The 14,450-nt window shown below is 41.1% G+C and overlaps 1 protein-coding gene across 1 annotated transcript; it reads left to right on the top strand.

The window, feature by feature from the left end:
• Positions 1-920: 920 nt before the first annotated feature.
• Positions 921-11,153, top strand: CA3 (carbonic anhydrase 3). The gene is made up of 7 exons (XM_006160750.2): positions 921-1,019; positions 1,795-1,992; positions 4,863-4,981; positions 5,947-6,039; positions 7,087-7,149; positions 8,425-8,580; positions 10,182-11,153. The coding sequence occupies exons 1-7, from the start codon at positions 986-988 to the stop codon at positions 10,299-10,301; spliced, it is 783 nt and encodes a 260-aa protein (XP_006160812.1). The 5' UTR covers positions 921-985; the 3' UTR covers positions 10,302-11,153.
• The last annotated feature ends 3,297 nt before the right edge of the window (positions 11,154-14,450 follow it).

Raw genomic sequence — 14,450 nt, 5'->3', positions numbered from 1 at the left:
ATTACGTTTTGGAGATTGAGATCATGCGTGTTAAGCAACAGGCTTCATTTCATGTCAGTGGTCTAATACTTAAAAGTTGCAGACTTTTCGTGAGGAGTATGGTGCCATCAGCCGGGTCCGCTGCTCGGCGTGAACCTGGATCCAGACCTCTCGCGGATTCTGGCACTCTGCGAGGTCCAGCCCAGGGCGTCGTGCAGACCGAAGGGATCCGCTGGCTAGGGAAACGCAGCCTGGTGTGGTTCCAAGGAGAGGGCAATCTCTTTAAGGATAATGGACTGACAGAGGCTGCCCAGCCGGCCTCTTCGCATCCTTAGCTCCTGAGCTTTTTCAAGTGGCCTGCAAGGGAGTCAGACATGGGCCGGGCAAGCAAATCTGTTCTTTCCAGCCACCGCGAGCGAACCGCTAGGGCGAAATAAACTCGCGGAAACGTGCAGAGACCGCCGCTAGATCGCCAGCCTGCGCGAGCTGCAACTTTGTAGTGAAGCTGCAGGAGCCGCCGGGATGCCGATTTTAGCCGGTGGCTAAGCATAGCTAAGATACTCCATCCCCGCCAACCGGTTCTCGAAATGCACGAAGGGAGCGAGGACGAGGCGAAAGACGCTTGCATTTCTGCAAGTCGCCGCCTGTTAGAAAGCCCTACAATTTCAGGAGACCGGAGGGGGGGAGATGGAAAGCCTAGAAGCTGGGTTTCCAAGGAAGGGGCAGGGAGAGAGAGGCGCAGGGAGGGGCGGAGCGGGGGCCCCTCCGCCCACCTCCACCTCCCTCCCCCCCGACAGCTGTCCAGCTCTTGGAATTCATTGGCTTCCCGCACCGCGCCTCCCAAATACCACCCTAGGCCTTTAGCCCCCGTGCCCCACCCTGGCTGACCTAATAAGGCCATGCAGTGTGCTGGCGACCTATATAAAAGGCGCGGGCTCGCAGGGGCTCTGCACGACGCCGCTGGAGAAGACAAGACAGGAGTGGTCCAGCGCGGAAAAAGAGGAACATGGCCAAGGAGTGGGGTTACGCCAGCCACAATGGTGAGTGCAGGCGGCCACGGCACCCTGGGGCAGGACAGCACCGAGGAGCCTGGGCATTGCACAGACAGTGGGCAACTCTAGGGAGTAAGGTGGAAAATGTGGACGTGGGAGTCGAGAAGAATTCCCCTGTACTGAGTACGGTCCAGTGCCCAATGCTGCTGGTCCTTTCACCTTCATCTCAGTTCTCCCTGCTGTGGGGTGAAATTACTTCCCGTGGAGGAGACAGAAGCACAGAGAAGTTCGGTAACTTGCCTGTGATCACATTGTCTCAGAGTCAGACATCCCGAGGTCCAGGTCTGATGGTCCCTTACACGGACATGTTGGGCAAACACTAACCTGAGCCTGATGTTGGGACAAGAATCCCTTCCCTGCAGACTCCTGCCTAGCCCATGGGGAAGGATCCAGGTGTGCTCTGAGTCACAAAGCCCTGCACTCATGTATGCGTTCCGTGCTATTTCATTCCAACTGCATGCTGCAAGGTAGCACTGGGAAAAAAGTGTGATGAAGTCCATTTCAAAAATAAGCCTTTGAGGCAATATTTCTGGGCAAGCACAGGGAATATGCTGAGTATCTAGCGTCAATAAAGCCTAGATGTTAGGTACGCTATTAACAAATCTATGAAAGAGGCATTAAATGCTTTTGCATTGCACAATCTGAAACTGCAGATATTTTTGTAATCACTGTCTAGTCTCACATTTTGCTGGTTTAGTCCGTTTAGAAAGAGGCTTTGGGTGGTGCCACCAGATAAATATATCGTCCCAACTTTATTTCCTAGGTCCTGACCACTGGCATGAACTTTACCCAATTGCCAACGGGGATAATCAGTCACCCATTGAACTTCATACTAAGGATATCAAGCATGACCCTTCTCTGCAGCCATGGTCGGTATCGTATGACGCTGGCTCTTGCAAGACCATTCTGAACAACGGCAAGACCTGCAGAGTTGTGTTTGACGATACTTTCGATAGGTCCAGTAAGTATGCCACTCAGGTAGAGGCATGTGGATGTTTTCAGTGTCCACACTGGCAGCATGGGCTCTATGACACAATAACAGAGTTAACGGGATGAGGGAGCATTTCATCTCTGAAAATGGAGATGACATTGGGCTTTGCTGTAGTCGCGAAGAATTATATTTACGCACTGAAGAAGAATGTCTCACCTTCCAACCTTGCTCTCTTAGCTGCTGCAAAATGGCCCCATGCCCTGGCTAAACGTGGTCAGTGCATTCCTGAAATGGAGCTTGAGAGGGCAGTGATAGCCATGGACCCAAATGAAAATTCCTCAGGTTCTGACAGCCAATAGCTGAGGGCTCTCCTGTTTCTTGACCATGGTCTGGAGAAGCAGGCCTCCATCTCCAAGTTGAGCAGAGATTCCACTCTCCAGAGTAAGAAAGAGAACACAGAAACAAAATAGGTGCTCTCTTTTTCTGGTGGAGGAGAGAGAGCCAGGCCACTCTATGAGCCAAGATGAGCTGTTTTCAATTGCTTCAGTGAGGGTGGGGGCATCTGAGTTAACCCTTTGTGAATGTTTTTGAGGTATCTGACGATTCTTGAATTGTATTTGTGCGTGTGTGAAACTATGCACATTTAAAAAAATCTTTTGATGTCACCTACACTAGTAAGCAAGTCACTGAAATAAAGAAGACTAATTAGAAGTGATTTATTTTAAATAAGGTCAAATAAATGAGGCACCTTTAATATGTGGGTGCTTGCTGTACAACAATGCAATTTTTTAACCATATTTCTAATAAAGGTAAAATTATCCTTATTGATATATGTAAATGAATATTCTTAATAATCTTGCAGTAAAGAGTAATTGAGTCATAATTCCTATCTACAAAGAGGTTTCAGGAGAGGAATATGATAGAAATTTGTATTACCTTAAACAATAATTTCATGTTACTTTTTCCTTTTTTTCTCTTCCCTTTTGAAATAGAAGTCCATTTTGAATAAAAACAATGAGATAAAAAGTATCTCAGGACCAGCAGGTGGCGTAGTAAGGCGATGTAAGGTCCTGGACCCCTACATGGCCAGCCAGAGTTTGAGTTCCAGACCCAGCACCTTGAAATTCATACCAGGAGCATGTGTGTAGGTTCTCAGGATCGCAGGAGGAGAGTAGAGGAGAAGGGATTCCAGTGTGGCCTTCCCCTCTAGGGGGTGATTTTTATTTTGTCTCTCAGTCTCTCTCTGTCTCTCCAGTGAGTGTACACAGCCTATAGCAAAAATCTCTCTAAACAACAACAAAAAAATAAGTATTAGGTTGAGCCACATGAAAATACTGTATTTGTAAGTAAAATACTTGAATATTTCATATGATTCATTTTAGTAAATTGGACTCATATGTCCAGATAATAATTGTTCAGGGTTGTTGGACAGGAAAAAGGAAATGAATAAAACCATTTCACTCACATATGACCAAGATCACACAGGCCTAGCTAGCATTACTGTTTTAGATCTGAATGGTAGCTTTCCCTGTGCCATTCTGGGTGATTAATTATTTCTCAAAGAGCTACCTTTGGGACCAGCAGTTGGTGTAATGGCTATGTCGTTGGACTCCCCCACAGTTCGAGTCCCAGATGTGGTGGCTTAAACAAGTGTGGGCATGCCCAAGATCTTGAGAGGAGAGTGGAGGAGAAGGGATTGTGGTATGGCCATCCCCCCTGGGGAGTGATTTCTCACTTTCTGTCTCTATCTTTCTGGCGAACTCACGTGCCCTATAGCAAAAACCCCTTAAAAAAAAAAAGCTACCTTCTGAATTCTGTTTTGATTTAGCTTATATTGCTAAATTATGATCTTAGGGTTTCTACATAGTTGTCAATATGCTTTGGAAGACATTTGAACCTCTTAATCACTCCCCAGACTGAATGAATGAAGACCAAATGAAGTAACAGGTTAAGGTATTTCTATACGAGCCCAATGATGCTACCAAGAATTACCTAGTTTAGTCATCCACAGTGATTGATTTCCTGAGAAATTTCTGAATTTTCTATCTTACTGCATTCAAATAGACAAAGTCTAAATTAGCTGTGGATGCAAGTTCTTGCTTTGTAGTCGTAAAGTGTAGTTGGAAGCCACACCTGGAAAAGCCCCACAATCTCTGTGCAGCCTCCATGATGAACACTTAAAGGAGCTTAATCTCAGCTAATCCTCACAGCAGCTCTGAAACTTTGGTGTTATTATCACCTTCTTAGAGATGTAAAACAGGTTCAGAAAAGTAGAGTAACTTGCCTGAGATCACACAACTACTAAGTGGAGGAGCCAGGATTAGAACCTAAATCTGGCTCTCACCTGTCCACTTTTTCTCATTGCACCACACAACTGACCTATTCTGGATAAAATAAGCATCCTTATTGTCCATCTCTTGTTTTGATTTTTTTTCATAAGTACTAAATTGATATTTTAAACATAATAAAACAAGCAAAGACAGAAAAGAAAAATCTTTTATTTCAAATATCTTAAGACTGTATATTTTTTCCCTCTGGGGCATGTACTCTCCTGAGAGAGATATATATAGAGAGAGAAAGTGGGAAGGCAATCCCCAGCGGGGCTGGCTATGCCACAATCCCTTCTTCTCTATCTCTCCTTTTGGGGCATTCATGCCCATGTGCCTGGTGTGTTTTTTTAAGTCATCAGGTCTGGGATTAGAACTGCTCGGTTGGCCATGTGGGATCCAGGCACCTCAATCACCATGACACCATATTGGCCCTCACAATTACATTTTGAGAAGTCTCAGCATACTGACCAGTTGGTACCTGTCCGTCTTGGTTATACTGGCACTTGCTTGAAGTAGGGGTCAGTAAAGTAACTGTGAATTCACTGCTCACCTACCTTATCTGAATCACAGTGCTGAGAGGCGGTCCTCTCCCTGGACCCTACCGACTCCGCCAGTTTCACCTTCACTGGGGTTCTTCAGATGATCATGGTTCTGAGCACACTGTGGATGGAGTCAAGTATGCAGCTGAGGTAGGAGGAACTGTTGTTATCCTCTCTAAATGTCACACAGTTAAAACTGAAAACTTAACAATAGCAGGTGTAGCGACGAAACGTCACCTAATTGTGCATCAAAACTGTAGTTGTGAAAAGAGCTGTAGCAGTTTAATATAAACTGGAGATGCCAAACATTCTGGTTTAACAGTAAGAGGGTACGTATAGGTGATTTAGCATCATGCATGAAGACTTCTGCGATTATATTAAGGAACTGGGTAGCTGGTAAATATAAAAAAGACCAGGGCCCTGAATGGAACCAGAACAATAAGGAAAGCTAACACTTCAATGTTGCACCCTTTTCCAAGGGTGGGCTCTGGTCAACATAAGTGCTGAGACAGGAACCGGAAAGCACATTTTCTTAAGTAAAACTTTTAGGCAGACTTAATTTTTGAAAACCCAGAGCTCTTCACAGTGATATTCCATTTTTCTACACCATTTAGAGAGCCAATGGCAGGATACACTAATTGCTGAGAATGTCTTTTAGACATCTTCCCCCACAAGGAGGGAAGTTTAATATGTTTCTTACAGATATCAGCAAGCTTTTAGTTTGACCTTTGCACAAGCGATTTTTCCAAACTTCTGATCTTGAGTAAAATATTTTTTAACTGATGCACACTATTCTATTGTCTTGCCATTCTATAATATGTAACTCAGGGAAATCTGATGAACTTAACCAGTGCACATGTTCTAGATTACTACAAAATGGTCACAAGGTTCTAGAGCACTGATTGCAAAAACGTGGTGGATAATTTTACACGCTTTTAATTTGGACCATTAAAATGTTTTCCAAAATGTTGGATGTTAATATTCAGAATTTTATCAACTTCTTGGAGCATTCAGAAACTTCTAACTATACCATTATGGGGTTAGATGTGGATAATTTTATGCTTATATTTTTGGTTCCAGGAATTCTTCTCATAGCCTGTGTTTTTTGATTTCAGCTTCATTTGGTTCACTGGAATCCAAAATATAACACTTTTAAGGAGGCTCTGAAGCAACGTGATGGAATCGCTGTGGTTGGCATTTTTTTGAAGGTAAGGTAAAGATTGGCCATATGTTTTCTTTTAACATTTACTTCCTTATCAAAGTATAAGAGAGAATGTTTCAGTCACTCCTTTTGCTTTGGAGGGAGATTCTCCCTCTTATATACTTCTTATTATTTGTTCAAATCATCATGATATTTCTGTTAAGATCAGCTCAACAAGTTTTGCTTTCTTCTAAAAGTGTACCTTTGTCATATTCCAATATCCCTAGCACTATTAAATTTTTTCAAGATGTGGGATGTGTGCATACGTGTGTGTGTTTGTGTGTGGAGAGAGAAGGAGTTGAGGAGCTTTTGAGAGAGCCCATTATGGTGCTAGCGAGAGCAAGGAGTCTGTGAGTTCATCTCCCTTTCCCACTACTCCATGTCAATGCACTGGAAACCAGAAAAGCCACTGTTGGGAACCACTTTGAGGCCAAGTCCTTGGCTCAAGATCCCCTAGGCTTAGGGTGGCCACCACTCACATGATCCCAGGCTAAGATAGCACATGGAATGTGTGTGTAGCTGAGCCAGCTTTGGTTTAAAGAGGACTTAGTGTTATTAACACATGAGTTTAGTGGTAACATAATCTAGATTTTAAGCCTGAGGTGGAAATCTGGCTTCTTTCTTTTTGAATGACCAAATTTATTTATGTTCTGAATTCATTGGGTCATTTTCAGGGCTTGACCAGAACACAACAGGAAGTAGAAGGGGGCTAAAAGGAAAGACAATGAGTTTACTTTCGGACACAGAGTCCATTCTAGGTCAAAGGCTGTTAAAAAAGTGGCATGACTTTGCAGAGAAGGTCAAGGACATAGAACTCGATCACCATGTAATTTTGTGGTTTTGTACTTCAGAGTCCTAAGGTCCAAGTTTAGATCAGAAAATATATACTCAAAAATCTCAAAGGGAAAACAAACCTATGTTTTGCTGAGTACACAATATTCTAGTGGATTTATAAACACTAGTTGCAGATGGATGGGTCAGAATCGGCTCTTAAGGCAATCTTAAATTATAGAGAAGGGACAAATATCATTCTTGGATTTTTGTTTTCTTACAGATAGGACGTGAAAAAGGCGAGTTTCAAATTTTCCTTGATGCATTGGACAAAGTTAAGACAAAGGTAAAAAAAATAAAAAACATAAAGCAGAGTATGTCCATTTTTTTTCAAGTATATTTCTGTCATCTAAAATTTGTTACTAAGTTTGATTGATGATGCTAAACATAATATAAAAATAAATGCCATTATATTTGTTTATTTTTGTGAACAATTTCACATACATCTGCTTATATAATCATCGCAGTCAGCCTGTCAGATAATTACTTCCTAAGTGAAGTGGATGAGAGTCACAGAAGTCGAGTGGCTACCGCTCGCCCCTAGGACACACACACACACACACACACACATGTCATATGCATACATACACAGTTGTATAGATTGCTAAATGTCCCCTAGGGCTGGTCTTTTGAGTTCTGGTGTCACCCTTTCTCTCCTGGGCAATGTCTATATGATTTAAATCTTACTTGTAATCTTTCCTAATTAAGAGATACATTTTTATTGTCTTTGGGACTATTCCAATTAAATGCTATTGTTTTTCCACCAGAGAAAGTTGAGTATTGCAAGTATCAGGGGTCTTCAACAAATTCATGGTTAATGAGTATTGTGAAAAAGCAAATGTAGGGAACCAGCAGTTAGCATAATGGCTATGTTGCTGGACTCCCACATAGCCGACCATGGTTCGCGTCCCGGACCCGGTGGCTTAAAACTCTCGCCGGGCGCGTGTGCGTGCGTGCCCAAGATCCCAAGAGGAGAATGGAGGAGAAGGGTTTGCAGCGTGACCATCCCCCCTGGGTGGTGATTTCTCGCTTTCTGTCTCTATGTCTCTCTCTGTCTGTCTGGCGAGCGCACGTGCCCTATAGCGAAAAAACCTCTCAAAAAAAATGTAAAAAAAAGTTGCATTCAAATAAACTTGAATTTTAATTGTTTTTCCATGATCTTTTAAAAGTATGCTTGTATAACATGCAATAAAATTATAAGTCTAGGTTTAAAAAAAGAACATTAAGAACCAAAACATAAACTTACATGAAATAATTCTTCTATATTTTAAATGTTGGTTCCTCCTTTTCCTTGACAACTGATGGAATTATAATTCTATCTACAGGAAAAGCAGTAAGGGCTAACATATTTAAATGATTGTGCCAGATAAAATCATAACTTGCAAATTGCTTCTGCCACTGGCTTTTATTTTGAAAGGCCAGTGCTTTGTTGAATAGTTCCATTTCTCTACTGTGTCTGAAATCCATTTTTACACATGAAACGGTAAGATCCATGGGATGGTAAAAGTAACCTCTCTCTGCATGCACTGGCTCACTGTACCTGCGCCCTGCTGTCTCCCAGGGCAAGGAGGCGCCCTTCACGCACTTTGACCCGTCCTGCCTGTTCCCAGCCTGCCGGGACTACTGGACCTACCAGGGCTCCTTCACCACGCCGCCGTGCGAGGAGTGTATTGTGTGGCTGCTGCTGAAGGAGCCCATCACCGTGAGCTCCGACCAGGTAAGCGACAGCATTAGAGCCTGGTGAACTTTGGGATGGACAGTGCTGGCTGACTGCAAGAGATAGAGATGCTAAATCGACCACATAGCGCTGCTAAGTGGATGCCTATGGACCAACTCTGCAACTAGATTTCATAGTTTGCCCTGGTTAACTGTTCAACTGTCAATCAACTGTTCAACTTTCTAAAACTTGGGTTCCAAAGAGTATCAGGATACATGCAAAGCATTTCTAAGCATTTCTGAACAATGCCGGAGTTGATGCTCTAGAAATACTCCCAGGTCTAAATTATTATGAGTAAGTGTTAATTTGGACATCTCCAAATTACTGAACATTGGCCAGGATATGTTATAGCTAACACAGACCTGAGAATGAGGAGGATGGTAATGAAAGGGGTTTAACATCTGGTAAGAGGTATATTTTTTCTCCAGTTCTACAGATAAGATAAATTGAGGCTCAGAAAGGTTAAGTAATTTGCCCATCATCACAGAGCCAAGTGCAGGATCCTAATCCCAGTTCCAGTGGACCTGCTTTCAGTATTTCTTAGACCCTCTTCTCACTGCTCATTTAAAGAGTGTGCTTTAAATGAGGGGCATTAAAGAAACTCCAAAGGAAAAGATAAATGGAGGGAAATAAGTGCACAGTGACAGGAGAAGACTAGATTAAGAGCGAGTGAACACATGGGGACTCCCAGCTTGGAACATGAAAATCCGATTGTAAAATCAATTTTCCAGGATATCTCCCTTGCATAAGACAGTAGCTTATGTCTGCCACTATGGGCTAAAGTATAGGTCAAAGTTAAATCAAAATATCAAACCTAATGGTTTTATTCATTGGTAGAAATATTTTGAAAGAGGAATGAAATTTTCCTCATGAGGAGGAAAAGCTAAACACATTGGAATGTAGAAATACAATATTATTCATGATCATTTCCTATTTTCGTATCACTTAAAGAAAAAAGTCCATTTAAAATGTAGTATGACTCCCCCCCTTTTATTTAAAAAAAAAAAGAGGATTCTGTAGACTCATGAAAGCCTTGTAAGCATTCTTATTTGCATTATGTAATATTGTCATCCTTTCCTGCATAAAATGTATACTTCATACTGACCCCCTCAAATCAAATAATTGTAGTAGAATTTAAGAGGAAAAGGTTTTGACCAGAGGATATGGTAATCCTTTGTGAAATGAAGAAACGACTTTTCACCAATACAGAAAAAAATATTACTCAGGAACTGGTAGCAAAACAGTTCTGGACTGAACTTAGAAAGCAGGTTTCATGATTTGCTGGCCTTGTTTAAAAAGCCTGAGAATTTGGGGGCTGGACTCCCACATGGCCTACTGTGGTTCGAGTCCTAAGACTCACACCAAGCATGTGTGCATGAATGGGTGCCCAAGAGCCCAAGAAGAGAATAGAGAAGGGATTGTGGCATGGCCATTCCCCCAGAAGTGATTTCTCACTTTTTATCTCACTGTCTCTGTCTCTTTTTCTCCCCCTTGAGTGCATGCTCTTTAAAGCAAAACCTTCTAAAAAAGAAAAAAGTCTGAGAATTTTAATTCTTTGTTGCATAGTGTGTCTTGCTAACAGCCTGCTCCTGCCCATGCAGATGGCCAAGCTGAGGAGCCTGTCATCCAGCGCTGAGAACGAACCCCCTGTACCCCTCGTGGGGAACTGGCGCCCTCCGCAGCCCATCAAAGGCAGGGTGGTGAGAGCCTCCTTCAAATGAGGCCCCTGGATCTTGCCCTCTTCAGGAAAGGAAAGGCATTGGAGAGTGTGGTTCCTTGCCTCCTCCTGGTGCTCCTTACTCTGAGTGTATTTCATTTTCCATCCTGAGCAGTGAGTGCAAGAGAGAGATGCAGTCACTAAGAAACCAGTTGCTTTTGACGAGATCTAACATGAAAGTGTGAATTTCACACTCAATCTTTGTAATAATCATCTTTTCTATAAAAGTAGCAATTCTAGTAAGGTTTCAGAGAAGAACAGACAAAGGTGGAAGAGCACAGATATAGAAAAATGGCTAGTGCGCACCATTTTCCCGTTATCTTAAGTTTCCCAGCGTTTCACTTTTCCTGTTTTTCATGAAGTTGCCCACCTTAAAGCAATAATGACTCTATTACTGAAGTGTATGAAGATCATGTAAAATTAAACATCAGCCAAAACCGGATATGACTATGGACACCAAGAATTGAGATGATACTGTGTTTTAACAAGAAGTTTTAACCAACAAGAGGTTCATCATTTATTAAAAATTTAGCTACTACTAAGATTATGTGGGTTTGATTATCAGTGACAGAAAGTACAATAAGACTAGGAGCTTTAAAAAAATTGATTGAGAATTTGAATTTCTTTCTCATAAAGGTGGTTGACTTTACTATTTTTCTTTACCTGAAGGAGGGCCATTTATTTTTAATTTCATCACATTTATCTATGCATGCCTATTAAAATAAAAGTTGCCTTTGATGTCTTTCTAATTTGAGGCTGGAATGAATGAGTCCTAGATCATGGAGGAGTGAATAATGGAACTTGAAGTAAAAGCAGTTGTATTGGTCACCAAAGTCAATAAAACATGAACATAGAATGTTGAATGTTGTGTTTTTAATGAAAAAGTGTTATTGGGGCTGGCAAGTGGCAAGGTTAACGCAGCTGAATCCCACATAGCCTATTCCATGGTTCAAGTCCGACTGGTGGCTTGAAATACATGCCAGGCATGGGTGTGTGCATGCCTGAAATCCCAAGAGAAGAATGGAGGAGAAGGGACTGTAGCATGGTCATCCCCTCAGTGGGTACTTTCTTGTTTTCCCTCTCTCTGTGTCTCTTTCTCTGTTTCTCTCCATTGAGTGCATGTGCCCTATAGCAAAACAAAAAAGGAAAAAGAGAGAGAGAGAGATTGTTATAAGTGATAAAAATGGAATAAATCTAAGAATGGTATAGTTTGATTTTATGACTGAGGGTAGCAATAAAGAACTCAAGTTCTGAGCTGGATGTTCCATTCCTCAAGGAAGGTCTAACGTAGTAAGTGAGAACCAATTGACAAAATTACAGACGTGAAGAGTGTATGGCCATACATCTGTGAGTATAAAATAGTTTCCAGAAGCCTCATAATCAGTTTAGGATTCTGGGGTTCAAAGACTTGAGCAGTGGGTGCTACTTAGGGACACAGAATTAAGTGACTGTGTAGTTACACTGTAGTTTTCAGGTTTTCATTTTTTAAAAATGTGCACTGGTATGACACTAGCCTGGTACGGCAAAAATCTATATACTTAGACCTTTAAGACATTTAAGATCTTTAGATCTGAAGTCTAATCATTTAAATTATTGGCTTTGATCCATCTTTCATTCACCAACTAATATGTTAACTTACTTTAGAAAAATGGCAGCAAGGAGTTCGTTACCCTGAGGAATGAAAATGGTATTGGGTCAGGAGAGTCCTGCGATGCGGGAAGTCAAGTCACATGACAGAGTCCTGTGAGGCCACAGTTATTTAATATTACCACTTGGGTGAAATAAAACCAGGTTGGTCAGTGCGAATTGGACGTGTTAATTAAATCCCTTGAAATTAGGAGTGAAGCTTTGATCATTAGTGGTAATGCACGAGTTGAGTCTCTCAGGGTACGTAGCAATGCCTAGAGCACTGTGAAAAATGTATCCAGCACTTACTCTACGTGGGGAAGGAGCGTATGCCTTAATGCTGAATTCGAATGGCCCTTATTCCAGTGCATTAGCTGAATAAGATGTACCGTTCTGAGGGGAAATGCCCAGTCAAAGGAGGCTGTCTCCCTAGATCATAAGTTCCCTGAGACATGGATATGAGCCTTGCGCACGAGGTTCATCTTATTATCTAACACGTGTCTGGCGAGTAATAAACAATCAGCAGTTGGTAAATAAACAACATCATGAACATAGATGAATTCAGGAAAAATGGCTTCTTGAACAACACATTGCATGGTTAAGATCAATTTTCTTTTTGGCTCATCTTAGTTTCGATCTCCTTGGAAAATCATCTCTTTAGTTTAACGTAGGCATTTCCCAGTAGAACAAAATTTCCACCAGTCTGAGTCATCGACAGTGCTCAGAATTATTACCCAAATTAAAACTTGCTCCCAACTTTTCTCTCAAAGTGCTATGTTATTATAAATGGCTATCACACAATTACAGACACACTTTGTGTTCTCATTCAGCAGAGGATCCTTTACTTAATCACGCACAGGCCTGCAAACAGTCTTTCTGGGCATCCGTACCTGCATGAGCATCAGAAGAGCTGCTGGAGTCGGCCAGTGTTTGCTCTTCAGGTATCATCATCGCAGATATCTTAAAAGTCCAAAATGAGGCAGAAACTAATTTGAATTCAGTGTTTTTAAAATATTCAAATGCTCATTTCCTTCCAAACCTATGACTGTAGGTGTGGGGACACATCAACAAGAATTTACTGAATAGAGGGCCCTGTAAGGTGATGAGAATGCAAACATACAATCCTGCCTGCTCTTGTAATGGGGAGACAGACTGTACTGATTAAAAAGCAAGAAACGATTCAATATCACTGATGTAAACTTCTTTAAAATGTAAAATCAGTGAGTGTTATGTAGATGAATGGGAAGTAATGTATAAATAGGACATGTAAAACTGCAGTTTTCAGTGTCTAACTGTAATCATTTATATAATTAAATAAAGTCAAGGCTGATCAGCTAGACGTGCACTTGAATACATGGGAAAAATTAATACGTCAGTTACTCAAATAAGAATTGTATGGATAAAATTGATCTAAAAGAAATGCATATGGCCTCAGATCACATCGAGGAGCACATATAAAGAAATTAGATTCTCATTTCTCTTTTAATGAGTTTTTACTTAATATTAAAGAGGAACCCAGAGATAGGAGTAAAATATCATTTTACTCAAAGGAAGAAGTGAGAAGAGGTAAGAAAAAAGAGTGATAACACTAAGTGGGACATTTTTAAAAATTCAGATTTAATGTTTACAAATGTAGTGATTTGGAAAAATGACCCCTAATGTTCTTAAAGACTTAAAATGCAAATTAAAAGTGAAGTTGTGGGGGCCAGCAGGTGGTGTGGTGGTTACAACACTGGACTTCCACATGGTTGACAGCAGTTTGAATCCCAGACCTGGTGGCTTGCTTTCTCATTCTCCCTTTCTCTTCCTCTCTCTCTGGTGAGTGCACATTTCCTGGAACAATTTTAAAAAATAATAATAATGATAAATAAAATGAATTCTTAAAAAAGCGATACTAAGTTTCAGGAAAAAAAATATATCTATTCAATGACTGCAGTAAGATATATAGCCCCAGCTAGGTGCTACTTTATAGGATGCGTAAAGTTAGACTTGTGTTCATGGAAATGTATATATCACCTGTGTTTGCTATGAAAATATTTAGATTAATTAAGGTCTTCAGTAATTCAATAAAATGTGGAGGGGAAACAGTATAGAAAGCAAATATAGATACCAGAGACAGTGTGGGAGGAGACTGGTAGATGGCAGAGAATAAGAGATAGGGAATCAAGGATGGGGGGAAAAAAGCAAAACATACAGAAAACAAGAAATGGAAGATTATTTGCTGACAATAACATGTCTGTTGATGTGCTTGATTGAGACAATATACAGTGTACTCTGGATGGAAAATCTCATTTTGTATGCTGTAATGATGCACAGTGAATGAATGCAAATAAATAAATTGAAATAAAAAAATAGTGATATGCTGTTTTCATGTTATTTGCCTTTGAGTCACTAGGTGGCAGCAAAATATTTAAAATTTCATCTAGGTCACTAGATGGCACTAAAACAATCAAACATGAAGTTAAACGCTATGCTGTGTTTTGTTCGTGTTAATTGCAGAGTAATTAATTTCTAAAAACTCTGAACT

The sequence above is a fragment of the Tupaia chinensis genome, unplaced genomic scaffold, assembly GCF_000334495.1.
Source record: "Tupaia chinensis unplaced genomic scaffold, TupChi_1.0 Scaffold000707_1, whole genome shotgun sequence".
NCBI lineage: Eukaryota > Metazoa > Chordata > Mammalia > Scandentia > Tupaiidae > Tupaia > Tupaia belangeri.
Note: the sequence above shows the minus strand (reverse complement) of the source record. Positions and strands in the feature narration are given on the sequence as shown.

Excerpts from the sequence above, each read along its gene's own strand:
- CA3 (XM_006160750.2), top strand. The coding sequence starts at position 986 with ATGGCCAAGGAGTGGGGTTACGCCAGCCACAATG. Across the intron at positions 6,040-7,086 it reads TGGTTGGCATTTTTTTGAAG|ATAGGACGTGAAAAAGGCGA; the intron begins GTAAGGTAAAGA and ends GTTTTCTTACAG. Across the intron at positions 7,150-8,424 it reads TGGACAAAGTTAAGACAAAG|GGCAAGGAGGCGCCCTTCAC; the intron begins GTAAAAAAAATA and ends GCTGTCTCCCAG.